Raw genomic sequence first — 16657 nt, forward strand, 5'->3', positions numbered from 1 at the left:
GACAAAACAAAATAGTTGAATGATTTTAGTTGGACAACGAGACGATCGATAGGCAGTAACGGAAGCGACTCTACTTTTTGACCCGAGTTATCATAACCCCGGAAGAACAAGAACGCACATGCGCAAGGGTTGTGTTGATTTTTTTCATTTTTGCTATCAGTTCCAGTTTATTTTACATGCGTATTTATCGATATTTATAGGAGTTCAAAGTGAATAAATATCGATACTAAATAACAAGTGAGTTGTTATGTTTTTTTGTTGGTAATCAATTAGATTGGTGATTTACCGTCGACATTCCAATTCACCCCAGCCACATGCATAGGGACCGTGACTGTGTCCCGGCGACTCACAAAACTTTTGCGGGTCGTCATCGTTGTGGTTGCTCGATTCATTCATTGAACAAAATTGTAAGTTATTCCCATGGTAAACATATTTCAACAAAACATTAATGACAGCATGTTTTTTTTATCAAGACACTTTCAAATTCTCAATTATGTTTTGGGGTACGGTGTGCTTGCCGTGGTAAACTGAATTATAAACAAGAATAAAACAATTGCCGAAGCCATCGGTTGAATGAAAGGTGTGAAAACGTGCTAACTGTGTCCTTTGTGAGCTTGTGAGTTGGCTGAGATGGAAGGCAGTAGTCTGCAAGACATCCGGAAACTATGTCCGTTATATGCAGGTCAACTGATCACTGCGGCCGCTGAAGCGTGGCCGTTGGCCGTGTTAGGCAGGTGGCCGCTATAAACAGGGTACTTTACATGTAAAATGCGTAGGGACTGTTCGGTTGTGACCGCTATAGGCAGGTGGCCACTGTATCCAGGTTTGACTGTACAACATATCAGATGATGGATGGAACTCTGGTCACTGAAATTATTTTGATGAGAAAAATCTTTCTATCAGTGAACACAATCACTTTATTGCCATCATACATACATATCCCATAATATTATTGACTGAGTTGATACCAACCTTGACAGCAAGCATTTTCCTTGTATCAGCTTTTGTGTCATGAGTTTCTGAACTTGACATTTCATCTGCAATTCTAGAAATGTTTAATCTAAATAAATGAACTTATTAATACAAGTCAAGTTTCATAATGCAGTACTTATCCACACTGACTACTGTAAAGGCATTAATTACTGCCCAGATTTTATTTTCACAAATAAATCAAATCTTTTAAATAAATTTATTAATATGAGTCATGTTTCATAATGCAGTACTTATCCACACTGCTACTGTAAAGGCATTAATTACTGCACAGATTTTATTTTCACAAATAAATCAAATCTTTTAAATAAACTTATTAATATGAGTCATGTTTCATAATGCAGTACTTATCCACACTGACTACTGTAAAGGCATTAATTACTGCACAGATTTTATTTTCACAAATAAATCAATTTTTTTAAATAAACTTATTTATTCTTGTAATGTTGTTAAACAATTATCATGAGATTCGTTTGTTTATCTAATCAGAATATACTGAACTTCTGGTTGCTAGGCATAGCATACCCCCCCCCCACCCACAATTTATTGGCAAGACTAGGTCAAAGGTCGCATGTCACAACAGTAGAAAAGAAAAATTCTTTCTGGTATTTAGCATAATGCAAAATACCTTATTTTTGCAAAAATGAATTTTTGTTGAAATAGAATTTGGCTATTTTGTTTAGAATTCATTTTCACTGTTCTTTGATGAAATAAATGTAAAATATAGAAAAAAATGCAGTATTATATTTTCATCACCCCCACCCCCAACCCCCCCCCCCACCTCTTTTTGCAATTTTATTTTTGCATCTATTTATTTTGTGGTGTGTATTATTACCTGTTGTAGTCATTTGGATCACATACTACTGTCACTCTGCTATGATTCTTGGCTGCAGCTCTGAGTAATGCAACTCCACCTACAATAAACATTACAAATATTACAGAAAGACAATACGTGACCTTTACTCACTCATTTCAAGTACACCCACCCATTTCAAGTACACCCGCCCATTTCAAGTACACCCACCCATCCCAAGTACACCCACCCATTTCAAGTACACCAGCTCATCCCAAGTACACCCACCCATTTCAAGTACACCCACCCACTTCAAGTACACCCACCCATCCCAAGTACACCCACCCATTTCAAGTACACCCACCCACTTCAAGTACACCCACCCATTTCAAGTACACCCACCTATTTCAAGTACACCCACCCATTTCAAGTACACCCACCCATCCCAAGTACACCCGCCCATCCCAAGTACACCCACCCATTTCAAGAACACCCGCCTATCTCATATACACCTGCTCATTTCAAGTACACCCACCCATTTCAAGTACACCCGCCCATTTCAAGTACACCCGCCCATTTCAAGTACACCCACCCATCCCAAGTACACCCACCCACTTCAAGTATACCCAACCACCCCAAGTACACCCACCCACCCCAAGTACACCCACCCATCCCAAGTACACCCGCCCACTTCAAATACACCCACCCATTTCAAGTACACCCACCCATCTAAGTACACCCACCCACTTCAAGTACACCCACCCATTTCAAGTACACCCACGCATCCCAAGTACACCCACCCATTTCAAGTACACTCACCCATCTCATGTACACCCACGCATCCCAAGTACACCCACCCATCTCATGTACACCCGCTCATTTCAAGTACATCTACCCATTTCAAATATACTCACCCATTTCAAGTATACCCACCCATTTCAAGTATACCCACCCATTTCAAGTATACCCACCCATTTCAAGTATACCCACCCATTTCAAGTATACCCACCCATTTCAAGTATAGCCACCCATTTCAAGTACACCCACCCATCTTCTTCCATGCATTGACTAATACACTCATCAAGGCAGTGTATATACACAAGTTGTCAACAAAAGTAAGGTATACCTAACAATGAATTGTATAGCCTATTATACCTACCCACTGTCCATAACCAACTAGATAAAGTATACCTATCTATTTCCCCCATGACATGTATATTCCCAAATATTGCCTAGTGTACATGTACCTACCCAAGTAAGGTATGCCGAGTATACCCATCTGTGCCTAGTATACCCACCTATTGCCACCATGACATGTATTTTCCCATATATTGCCTCGTGTACATGTACCTACCCAAGTAAGGCATGCCTAGTATACCCATCTATGCCTAGTATACCCACCATGACATGTATATTCCATATATTGTCTAGTGTACATGTACCTACCCAAGTAAGGTATGCCTAGTATACCCATCTATGCCCAGTATACCCATCTATTGCCACCATGACATGTATATTCCCAAATATTGCCTAGTGTACATGTACCTACCCAGGTAAGGTATGCCTAGTATACCCATCTATGCCTAGTATACCCCCCCAATTGCCACCATGACATGTATATTCCCAAATATTGCCTAGTGTACATGCATCTACCCAGGTAAGGTATGCCTAGTATACCCATCTATGCCTAGCATACCCATCTATTGCCACCATGACATGTATATTCCCATATATTGCCTAGTGTACATGTACCTACCCAAGTAAGGTATGCCTAGTATATCCATCTATGCCTAGTATACCCATCTATTGCCACCATGACATGTATATTCCCAAATATTGCCTAGTGTACATGTACCTACCCAGGTAAGGTATGCCTAGTATACCCATCTATGCCTAGTATACCCCCATATTGCCACCATGACATATATTCCCAAATATTGCCTAGTGTACATGCATCTACCCAGGTAAAGTATGCCTAGTATACCCATCTATGCCTAGCATACCCACCTATTGCCACCATGACATGTATATTCCCATATATTGCCTAGTGTACATGTACCTACCCAAGTAAGGTATGCCTAGTATATCCATCTATGCCTAGTATACCCATCTATTGCCACCATGACATGTATATTACCATATATTGCCTAGTGTACATGTACTTACCCAGGTAAGGTATGCCTAGTATACCCATCTATGCCTAGTATACCCACCTATTGCCACCATGACTTGTATATTCCCATATATTGCCTCGTGTACATGTACCTACCTAAGGTATGCCTAGTATACCCATCTATGCCTAGTATACCCACCTATTGCCACCATGAATTGTATATTCCCATATATTGCCTCGTGTACATGTACCTACCCAAGTAAGGTATGCCTAGTATACCCATCTATGCCTAGTATACCCATCTATTGCCACCATGACATGTATATTACAATATATTGCCCAGTGTACATGTACCTACCCAGGTAAGGTATGCCTAGTATACCCATCTATGCCTAGTATACCCACCTATTGCCACCATGACTTGTATATTCCCTTATATTGCCTAGTGTACATGTACCTACCTAAGTAAGGTATGCCTAGTATACCCATCTATGCCTAGTATACCCACCTATTGCCACCATTACTTGTATATTCCCATATATTGCCTTGTGTACATGTACCTACCCAAGTAAGGTATTCCTAGTATACCCATCTGTGCCTAGTATACCCACCTATTTCCACCATGACATGTATTTTCCCATATATTGCCTCGTGTACATGTACCTACCCAAGTAAGGCATGCCTAGTATACCCATCTATGCCTAGTATACCCACCATGACATGTATTTTCCCATATATTGCCTCGTGTACATGTACCTACCCAAGTAAGGTATGCCTAGTATACCCACCTATTGCCACCATGACATGTATATTCCATATATTGTCTAGTGTACATGTACCTACCCAAGTAAGGTATGCCTAGTATACCCATCTATGCCCAGTATACCCATCTATTGCCACCATGACATGTATATTCCCAAATATTGTCTAGTGTACATGTACCTACCCAGGTAAGGTATGCCTAGTATACCCATCTATGCCTAGTATACCCCCCCCCCTATTGCCACCATGACATGTATATTCCCAAATATTGCCTAGTGTACATGCACCTACCCAGGTAAGGTATGCCTAGTATACCCATCAATGCCTAGCATACCCACCTATTGCCACCATGACATGTATATTCCCATATATTGCCTAGTGTACATGTACCTACCCAAGTAAGGTATGCCTAGTATACCCACCTATTGCCACCATGACATGATAATTATTATATATTGCCTAGTGTACATGTACCTACCCAAGTAAGGTATGCCTAGTATACCCATCTATGCCTAGTATACCCACCTATTGCCACCATGACATGTATATTCCCAAATATTGCCGAGTGTACATGTACCTATCCAGGTAAGGTATGCCTAGTATACCCATCTATGCCTAGTATACCCACCTATTGCCACCATGACATGTATATTACCATATATTGCCTAGTGTACATGTACCTACCCCCAAGTAAGGTATGCCTAGTATACCCATCTATGCCTAGTATACCCATGTATGCCTAGTATACCCATCTATGCCTAGTATACCCACCTATTGCCATCATGACATGTATATTCCCATATATTGCCTAGTGTACATGTACCTATACAGGTAAGGTATGCCTAGCATACCCATCTATGCCTAGTATACTCACCTATTGCCACCATGACATCTATATTCCCAAATATTGCCTAGTGTACATGTACCTACCCAGGTAAGGTATGCCTAGTATACCCACCTATTGCCACCATGACATGTATATTCCCAAATATTGCCTAGTGTACATGTACCTACCCAAGTAAGGTATGCCTAGTATACCCACCTATTGCCACCATGACATGTATATTAACATATATTGCCTAGTGTACATGTACCTACCCAAGTAAGGTATGCCTAGTATACCCATCTATGCCTAGTATACCCATCTATTGCCACCATGACATATATATTCCCATATATTGCCTAGTATACATGTACCTATACAGGTAAGGTATGCCTAGTATACCCATCTATGCCTAGTATACCCATCTATTGCCACCATGACATGTATATTCCCAAATATTGCCAAGTGTACATGTACCTACCCAAGTAAGGTATGCCCAGTATACCCATCTATTGCCACCATGACATGTATATTCCATATATTGCCTAGTGTACATGTACCTACCCCCAAGTAAGGTATGCCTAGTATACCCATCTATGCCTAGTATACCCACCTATCGCCACCATGACATGTATATTCCCAAATATTGCCAAGTGTACATGTACCTACCCAAGTAAGGTATGCCCAGTATACCCATCTATTGCCACCATGACATGTATATTCCCAAATATTGCCGAGTGTACATGTACCTACCCAAGTAAGGTATGCCTAGTATACCCACCTATTGCCACCATGACATGATAATTACCATATATTGCCTAGTGTACATGTACCTACCCAAGTAAGGTATGCCTAGTATACCCATCTATTGCCACCATGACATGTATATTCCCAAATATTGCCGAGTGTACATGTACCTATCCAGGTAAGGTATGCCTGGTATACCCATCTATGCCTAGTATACCCACCTATTGCCACCATGACATGTATATTACCATATATTGCCTAGTGTTCATGTACCTACCCCCAAGTAAGGTATGCCTAGTATACCCATCTATGCCTAGTATACCCATCTATTGCCACCATGACATGTATATTCCCAAATATTGCCGAGTGTACATGTACCTATCCGGGTAAGGTATGCCTGGTATACCCATCTATGCCTAGCATACCCACCTATTGCCATCATGACATGTATATTCCCATATATTGCCTAGTGTACATGTACCTATACAGGTAAGGTATGCCTAGTATACCCACCTATTGCCACCATGACATGTATATTACCATATATTGCCTAGTGTACATGTACCTACCCAAGTAAGGTATGCCTAGTATACCCACCTATTGCCACCATGACATGTATATTACCATATATTGCCTAGTGTACATGTACCTACCCAAGTAAGGTATGCCTAGTATACCCATCTATTGCCACCATGACATGTATATTCCCAAATATTGCCGAGTGTACATGTACCTATCCAGGTAAGGTATGCCTGGTATACCCATCTATGCCTAGTATACCCACCTATTGCCACCATGACATATATATTACCATATATTGCCTAGTGTACATGTACCTACCCCCCCCCAAGTAAGGTATGCCTAGTATACCCATCTATGCCTAGTATACCCACCTATTGCCATCATGACCAGTGTTCTCCCCAAAGCGTTTTAGCGTAGCGGGGCCGCTACTCCATTATTTATGCCGCTACTCTGAGAGATTGCCCGCTACTCTGTGGCATTTCCTGTTACTCTTTCTTTTAGCTTGTTAATACACGTGCGAATCTGTTAGTCAGCGTCATCAGCGTCCGGTACTGTGAGCCAAATCAGGTGTGAATGGAAACATGTCAGTGATTACGCAAAGACAATGGACTAATACAGCTTCGTACTTCGACAATAAACACTTTCGCCCTATTTAATTGGGGTAATAGCGAGTATTTTCTCAGTAGCATATTTGGCTGGAAGAAGCAACGATGTCAAACAGCAGAAATATTACGTTGTGGTTCCGCGTAGAACGCCCTGCTGGGCCCCTGGTTGCGAGCGATAAACCCACCAGCAACGCGGTCACCGGTACCCCTGACGGCAGTGGTACTAAACGTGTCCAAGATGATGTTACAACGAAAAGTGCAAAAAAATAAACTCTAGATTTGATGCACAATGGACAACAAAATATACGTGGCTGAGAGAAACATCCGATGGCAAAGGTAAAAAAAGTATTTATTTGTAGCGTTTTACTTGGAAGCGAGTTTTGACCTAGTTTAGTAAATTTTTGTATGGCTTCATTTTTTGCCGATCGTCGAAACATTTTTTTGAAAACGACCTTCTTTCTGGAAGTTCAAAAATTGTTGGCTACGATTTATCAAAGTAACTAATACTAGTATTGTGTTTTGAAATAGTTGGGTAAAGTTTATCGTGGCAATTTTTAAGTTTAGCGACTTTTCAAAATGGCGGCAATTTGTTTATTTTCGTGTTTTTCGTGACGATATTTTTTAAATACAAGTATTGATTCGCTCCTATTTCTTATCTTTTAGGAATGCTGTGACACATATGTGGAAAATTTAACTTAAAAACATCCAGAAATAGTTCTTTGGTATGGAATTCTATGCCATGTATAACTATTACGAAATATGCTATCGATAAACACGCACACTCGGAGATGCACAAGAAGGCCATGTCATTTAATAGAAGTGGGAAGCAAAGAAAATCACGGCGTTCTCAAAAGCTGCAGATCACTGGGCTTCCATGAAAGTCCGAAGAATCAACATTACATAGAAATCACACAGCAGCAGATTCATTTAATCTTCTACATAAATTTGTTAAAAAATAAAGACACATTTTCATCCATGCAAGCCTGTCATTATTGTTTTCTTTATCTTCAGACAAATGCTAATGATATGTAAATTATATGCAAATTAGCCACCACTCTGATACATTTTTCTGGGGAGAACACTGCATGACATGTACATTCCCATATATTGCCTAGTGTACATGTACCTATACAGGTAAGGTATGCCTAGCATACCCATCTATGCCTAGTATACCCACATATTGCCACCATGACATGTATATTCCCAAATATTGTCTAGTGTACATGTACCTACCCAGGTAAGGTATGCCTAGTATACCATCTATGCCTAGTATACCCATCTATTGCCACCATGACTTGTATATACCCAACTATTGCACCAATGTTACATCAACCGATTGCCTAATATACCCACCTATGACTTGTATACCAACTACCACCTAGTATACCAACTACTGCCCAGAGATTTTTTAAACAAAGGAACAGAGGCGCCCTCATGCCATGGCCATGTGGCCCCTTACCCTGGGAGCAGATCCTCTGGCAACCATAAAATTCACTTGGTGGCGCCGTTAAATTGCAGTGCTCCTGCAGTTTTTCCCTAGAAAAAAATCTGACTGCTTAGTATACCCATACATGCCATTTATATACCCATATTTATATACATTTACATTGCCTCGTATACTGAGTCATATTAGCTAAACTACCATCACTTCCTTACTTACCAATATCAATTTGTTCCACAGCTTCCGCTACAGTCACACCTTCTTTTGATACAGTGTTTACAAATGGATACAAATTACAAGCAACCAACCTACAGATAAACAGTATAATGGTAATGAGACAAATAGATATTTATAATATTTAACAATCAACGCTCAAATCAAATTGTGAATGAGAGCAAATAGAAAGGTGTTCTGTAATTGGTTAGCTGGTAGGTATGAAGGATTGAATGACCAATGAGAGCAAATACAAAGGTGTTCTGTAATTGGTTAGCTGGTAGGTATGAAGGATTGAATGACCAATGAGAGCAAATAGAAAGGTGTTCTGTAATTGGTTAGCTGGTAGGTATGAAGGATTGAATGACCAATGAGAGCAAATACAAAGGTGTTCTGTAATTGGTTAGCTGATAGGTATGAAGGATTGAATGACCAATGAGATGCATTTTTGTATAAGCGTTTGGTATTCTGTCATAACTTACTTGATGTATTTAAAATCTTGTTTTTCCATGTTAGCGCGGTCGCTTTCTGAATTACGTGCCAAAATGCCTGCAAAAACATAACACATAATAATCTAAGAACAGAACATAAATTATGAGAAATTTTACATTCCATGTTAACTAAAGCCAATAGTTTTCTCTGATTCCTACAGGTGTTATGCCATCAAAATTTAAACTATGAATATTAATGAGGTTATTTGAATACAACAAAGCACGTTTATCGACCAACACACAGCAGAGATCTTTGCGAGTCAGTACTGCTCCAGTCTATACTTTGCGGAATGATTTTTCTGTTTGTACTAATAAATGTAATTTACTAAAAGATGATAGCAAAAAAATGCTGATGAAAATTGTTTTTCTCTGTGTGAACATTTGTGAACAGTGACAGGATTATGGTTTTATTACGAGTTACATGTATACATTTCTGTGTCCAATGTAAACACAGGAAAGTGTTCTAATGTGACATAACATATTTAATATTGGTGATGTGGTTTACATGTATACATTTCTGTGTCCAATGTAAACACAGGAAAGTGTTCTAATGTGACATAACATATTTAATATTGGTGATGTGGTTTACATGTATACATTTCTGTGTCCAATGTAAACACAGGAAAGTGTTCTAATGTGACATAATGTATTTAATATTGGTGATGTGGTTTACATGTATACATTTCTGTGTCCAATGTAAACACAGGAAAGTGTTCTAATGTGACATAACGTATTTAATATTGGTGATGTGGTTTACCCCATAATCACCTGACATTTGAGTACAACACACAGACATCACAACAACAGCTGCTGTTTTCTGTTATCACAAAATCTAATGAAATTATCATTTACTGTCATACCTCCATGTACAGCTGGATGTAACGTCTTAACTCTACCTCCCAACATTTCAGGTGCACCAGTTACATCAGACACATCACTGTAATACAAGAACAAGAAATAAAATGAAAAATTATTATTATTTAGCGGGTATGTAACTTTATTGCGTCTACAACGGTCATTGGAGTGTCTAGGAAAGTGTCTGGGGATGTTGCGAAGTCCCTCAGTAATTGCCTATCAGGTGCGGGAGTATTTAAATATCTTGTGTCCACTGTAAACATTTTTTAAGGAGATTCTCATTACAATTTTTGTTCTGTTGATTGTGAAAGTTAAAACTAAATTCCCTAAAGTCTCAATTTATAATGCATGTCAGTATTTATAGAATGTGACAAGATATTATTACTCCCTAATACTAAAATATGTTTGGATAATTAGAGTACTAGCACATTAGCACGTATGGTCCGGTTAGACTTAAAATACACCACGAATATTCACTTTTGAGATATAATTTTTGGTATGTGTTGATTCTTGGATATTTCATCTTCGTTGTTCTGTACTTCGTTTAGTAATTCGAACTTCCCAGTTTGCGTAAAAAGGGCGAGTTTCGCGATTTCTGCATCGAAAATGCTTTTGCTTCATTATTTGTTGAGGGACGGCCGCTTAGGTATGTGCTCTGTAAATTGCAGCACATGGACCTAAAAACGTTAGGTAATCAAACAAAAATTACGTTGTACTAAAGTCCAAAACGTACGTTCAAGGTCTGCATTTTTTCGTAGCATAAAAACGATTTACTACCTCGCTTATTGTGACACCCTCAAATCAACTGATTTCCATTCCCCTCAAGAGTCAAAATGGTATGTGCCTCCATTGTACGCCACGACTCGAAACAGTCTTTTTTTGCCTGGCGTGTTCATTTGCCTACAATAACGTTTCAGTGGCTGTCACTGTCGTACTCTGAGTCTTGTTGATAACATTTTGGTTCAAATTCACGTAGCTGTAGACGAGAAAACTCCGACAAATTTTCAACTAAAGCTAATTTGCATAAAAATGTTTTTTCCCTTGGAAATTCACTCGCATTGAATTGCGTTCTCCGTGATAGGCAAAAATGTACTAAAGTACGTTCAAGATCTGCACTTTCTTATAGCATAAACACCGTTTTTACCTTCGATTACTTAATCTAATTGAGGTAGCAGGTATTCACGCTAAATTTTTAATTTGGTAAATAACCTATCCTGTTTTTGGCCTCCACCTTTTTTCGCCCGAAGGGCAAAGGCAATAAGACTAGATTCTCAAGGACGCAGGTCATTTGGATCAGACGATTTCTTTTGTTTCGAATTCGTTGTACGCCTAGCCTAGCAACGTTGTTTTGGGGGAATATATAACATGTTCATATGCATAACAATTCCTTACTGAAACATTTCCTGTTCTCTCTAAAATTCTACAATGCCACTAGCCCGAGATGAACTTCCTGTTCAACACGTTGTTGAACAAGTCATTGAAAATGACACAGTCCCCGTTAAATTTTTGAAAGTTCTCTTTGTGCTTGTCATATTAAAGCGGAGGGGTTGCCGCGAGCATGTCCTTGAAACTTGAGTTCCAAGTGGCGTATACAACAGATTGTTTACATCAAAACATGTGTTCCGTGTAGTAGTAATATGGCCAAAAATAAAAACAGCAGTTATTCGGCCATCTTTGATCTGATTATGAAATACACTGATATGTATGATGTATGTGCCAAATACGAATGAAAATGGTACATAAATTGTGGAAATATAGTAGTAAGGCCAAAAAGTCAGATGGTTGTCAATCGGCCATCCTTGTCAAGATTTTGAAACAAATTGTCATGGACATGCATCCTAACATGTATAAAGTACATGTATGTGCCAAATTTGAATGAAAACTGACAGAGCACATCCAAGATACCGCAGAAAAAAACAAAACAAGATGCCTGCCAGTCGACCATCTTTGATCCAATCATGGACATGTATCCCAACATGTATAATCTATGTACCAAGTTTGAATGACAACTGACAAAGCATGTCCAAAATACAACATTTTCAAAAAACAAGATGGCTGCCAGTCGGCCATTTTGAATCAAATCACTAAACCACTGCATGTGCATATGTCCCACATAAGATACTAGGCACATGCAAAGAATGAACGGAATCGGTCCACAGGATTCTGAAATGACTCTGGACAGACTGACGCACAAACGGACGGACACACGAACGGATGGACGGACAGACTCAAGAACTCACGGATGATCGGGGACATGTATCCTAACATGTATGATCTATGTACTAAATTTGAATGAAAACTGACAAAGCATGTCCAAAATACAACATTTTCAAAAAACAAGATGGCTGCCAGTCGACCATCTTTGATCCAATTGTGAAATAAATCGTCATGGACATGTATCCTAACATGTATAATCTATGTACCAAGTTTGAATGACAACTGACAAAGCATGTCCAAAATACAACATTTTAAAAAAACAAGATGGCTGCCAGTCGGCCATTTTGAATCGAGTCGCTAAACCACTGCATGTGCATATGTCCCACATAAAGTACTAGGCACATGGAAAGAATGAACGGAATCAGTCCAAGGGATTCTGAGATATGACTCCGGACAGACGCAGACCGAATTATAAGTCCCCGTTTTCGGACTTCGTCTGAACGGGGACTAATAATATAATAATAATAATTGTTTATTGCATCTTTAGAAAAATACATTTCTTTCAGTATATAGCAATAGGAATATTAATCAATACAGAAAAATAAAATAAAATATAACAAGTTAGTAAGAATTTTGAAAAGTAAAGAAAATATAATAAGTTCAAATCACATACAACACATTGTTGAATGTTCGCGTCACTGTACGTAAAAACACACTCTTGAACTTGACAATTTTGAAGTTCAGACCATTAAGCAAACAGATGGAAATACCAGTTGCATAAATCATGAAGATTGATCATACGATTGCTGACCGAGATAGCTGCATTTAGTGTTCTTTTCTATGCAATATAAAATCATATCGATGCTGTGGGCGGCGAAGGGTAACAGGTTGTTTTGGTTCAACGGCTCTCAAGGCACGGGCAACTGACATTTCCTGACTTTTTTTGACTATTCTGACGTGTTCTGGGCTGTATATAACAGTCAGACACTGACAAGTAAGTGTTTTTGGCTGTTTCCATGGTAGGACATGAACGTGAAGCTATAACGCGAGTTTATAACTAAATGGGTCCCGTATACGAAGTTCACAAAAACAATTTAGTCTTTAGAAGTCACTTAGTTTATTACTAGGATGTATTCTGCTGTTACATTTATTATTTCCAACCGTTTAGTATTTTCTAGAATGAAGACAGCATTTACAGTTCATTCAAAGTTCAAAGTTGCTTTGGGATTACGTTGATACAGTCTAACAATGTCGGCACCGGATGATCTCTTACCAGTGCGCAAAGTAGACAAAATAAAAAGCATGATCATATGAACACTGCTATTACAAAACTGGTAGGAGGTAATAAATTTGGGGCGAAAGTATTCAAAAATCAGTTTGTGGCTGTTGCAATGGCAGTGGTGCGACATGATTTTTTTCCAATCAGTGACGGTACAACCTACCTGTCAAGTATGAACAAAATCAGCCAAGCCAAAAAAAAATCACAAGAGTTAAAAGCCGTTGCTGGTGAAAAGTTACCCCAACTTTGGGGTAAATTTTCTCGGAAATGAAAATGGGCCCCGTATACGAAGTTCGCAAAAACCATTCAGCCTTTAGAAGTCACGAAACCCACTTATCGCGAAAGCCACTTACCGCAAGGCTACTAGTTTTGTCAAAAAATATGACATCACCTGATTGGAATACCAGCATCTCTGATGGCTTTCGCTGTACCACCGGATCCAATCAACTTTAGTCCCAGGTTGTGCAGCTTCTCAGCAAACGGCACCAATCCTGTCTTGTCAGACACACTCAGTAAAGCTATAAATAGAAAGTATTTGTGTCATATTATTAAAACACAATATTGATTAGTAGCAATGTGCAGAGGTGTCCATGGCAACAGTACATGTACCTCATAATTTAATGATCTAGTTAAACAATAATGACACCCCCCTCCACCAACAGCACCATAACTGAACACATACAACGAAATAGAAAATGAAGAGCACTTCCTTCTTAAAAGTGGTCTTTATAAAAAAGAAAAAAATGAGCTTCTCAAAAAATTGCTGCTATCTCCCTAACTTTCTAACAAATAAAAAATAGTTGCAATACTAAACAATGGTAATACAAAATTGGTTCCTCAAATTGCTAAGTACATACATGATTGTTTTAAAATCTGAGAGAACAACTTGAAAAAAGTACTACCAGCTGCCTCAAAATCAATAAAAACATTTACTTTAACTTATTATATTTTATTAATAACTTTTTTTTCTACTCTTTTAATTTTATTTAATTTTTTTCACAATCTGATTAAAATCTGAAGTAGTGTACGGGCTTTAATTATTTTAGCTCTAAACTTATTTTAATTTTATTTTTTATTACTTTTGTTATTAATGCCCTTTTATTTTATTATTTTACTTTGATTTTGATTGTACAGATGATCATCTAATAATGCCTACTCTACAACGTGATGGGAATCCTGATATACACCACCGTCCCTCAACACCGGTGTTGAGGGACGGTGTATACACTAAGCTAGCCACAGCAAACAGGTAATTCTATGCACGCTGGTATAAGTTACTCTTTTAATACATGTACCAGTAGATATTCAATATTTTGGAAATATATAGAAATATGCATGCCATTCTACATCGTACTATTCAACAATGTCTTGTATTATTCATTCATTCTCTGACTGATGTCCCAATACTAGACAATAGCCACGGTGACGCTAGACATACAGCCACAGTTACTTTGGCAATCCACTATTTAGCCCTTCGTACAGTGCTGTGTGTACGGGGAGGGGATAGCATAAATTTGTAGGCGGGTGTCGAATCCTCGGTCTATGCGACTTCTCAGGACTGTGGGGGCCGAATGATCAGAGGAAGAAGGCCAACCTACAGGACTGTACTCAGGGCTAGGGAGGGGACATCTATCAACCGAACGCGTCCCCGTATACACAGCACTGTACGCAAAGAATCGCCATGTGAAAACACATTTCAACGATCCATTTTACATTTAAAAGTCGTGTAGCCTCGAAGGAATTAGAAACGATACGAAATAAAGTGACAAACGTGAGAAACACGGCCAATATAAAACTCACCCATTTCAACCGCCGCCATTTTCTCGTCTGGTGACTGACCGGAAACACGTGGGTGAATTGAGGTCATGCCTGAGGTCATGAGGTCACTGGTGTAAGAGGTTCTCCATTTTAAAACAACAACAACATAATGAACAACGAATGAAAATTCAGAAAATGTTGTTAATCATATGTGAAAATATTGTAAATACCAAATTCCTCCAACCTTTCCTATGGCGCGGTATCCATGACAAAATTAACGTCCATAATATGGCGCGGTATCCATGCCAAAATTAATGTCCATAATATGGCGCGATATCCATGCCAAAATTAACGTCCGTAATATGGCGCGGTATCCATGCCAACATTAACGTCCATAATATGGCGCGGTATCCATGCCAAAATTAACGTCCATAATATGGCGCGGTATCCATGCCAAAATTAACGTCCATAATATGACGCGGTATCCATGCCAAAATTAACGTCCATAATATGGCGCGGTATCCATGCCAAAATTAATGTCCATAATATGGCGCGGTATCCATGCCAAAATTAGCGTCCGTAATAAGGCGCGGTATCCATGCCAACATTAACGTCCATAATATGGCGCGGTATCCATGCCAAAATTAACGTCCATAATATGGCGCGGTATCCGTGCCAAAATTAACGTCCATAATATGGCGCGGTATCCATGTCAAAATTAACGTCCTATATTATTACATTTTGTAATATCGATTCCTACCATTTTTATCCCTAAGTGTGATGATTTCTATTCCTATATGCGACCATTTTTTATCCTAAATGCGATGATTTTCATTCCAACATGCGACCATTTCCATTCCTACATGCGATCACTGAATTTGAGCATCTCGCATTTGAGGGACTCGTTGTAGCTTGCCGAGGAGGTACTGTACGTAATCAGTAAACACATTTCAGGAGGATTATTTTGGCTGTGATTCCTTCTCTTTTTACCTCCATGCACGGTCACAGTGATTTGGTCGAGATTATAATGTTTTTGGTCGAATTATTCTATGTGTTTTTTCTCCCTGTGAAACTATGAGCTTTTTTTTTTCAATATTTTGTGACAGGG

The 16657-nt window shown here is 38.9% G+C and overlaps 1 protein-coding gene across 1 annotated transcript; it reads right to left on the reverse strand.

Moving 5' to 3' along the window:
* Positions 1-912: 912 nt before the first annotated feature.
* LOC146730182 (bifunctional purine biosynthesis protein ATIC-like) lies at positions 913-15658 on the reverse strand. Its single transcript, XM_085494468.1, has 7 exons — positions 15592-15658; positions 14183-14309; positions 10361-10437; positions 9492-9558; positions 9016-9104; positions 1826-1904; positions 913-1045 (listed from the first exon to the last, which is right to left on the reverse strand). Exons 1-7 carry the CDS (start codon positions 15656-15658, stop codon positions 913-915), a joined length of 639 nt encoding a protein of 212 aa, XP_085350594.1.
* Positions 15659-16657: the final 999 nt, after the last annotated feature.

Source organism: Saccoglossus kowalevskii, chromosome 20 (genome assembly GCF_978046115.1).
Source record: "Saccoglossus kowalevskii chromosome 20, keSacKowa6.1, whole genome shotgun sequence".
NCBI lineage: Eukaryota > Metazoa > Hemichordata > Enteropneusta > Harrimaniidae > Saccoglossus > Saccoglossus kowalevskii.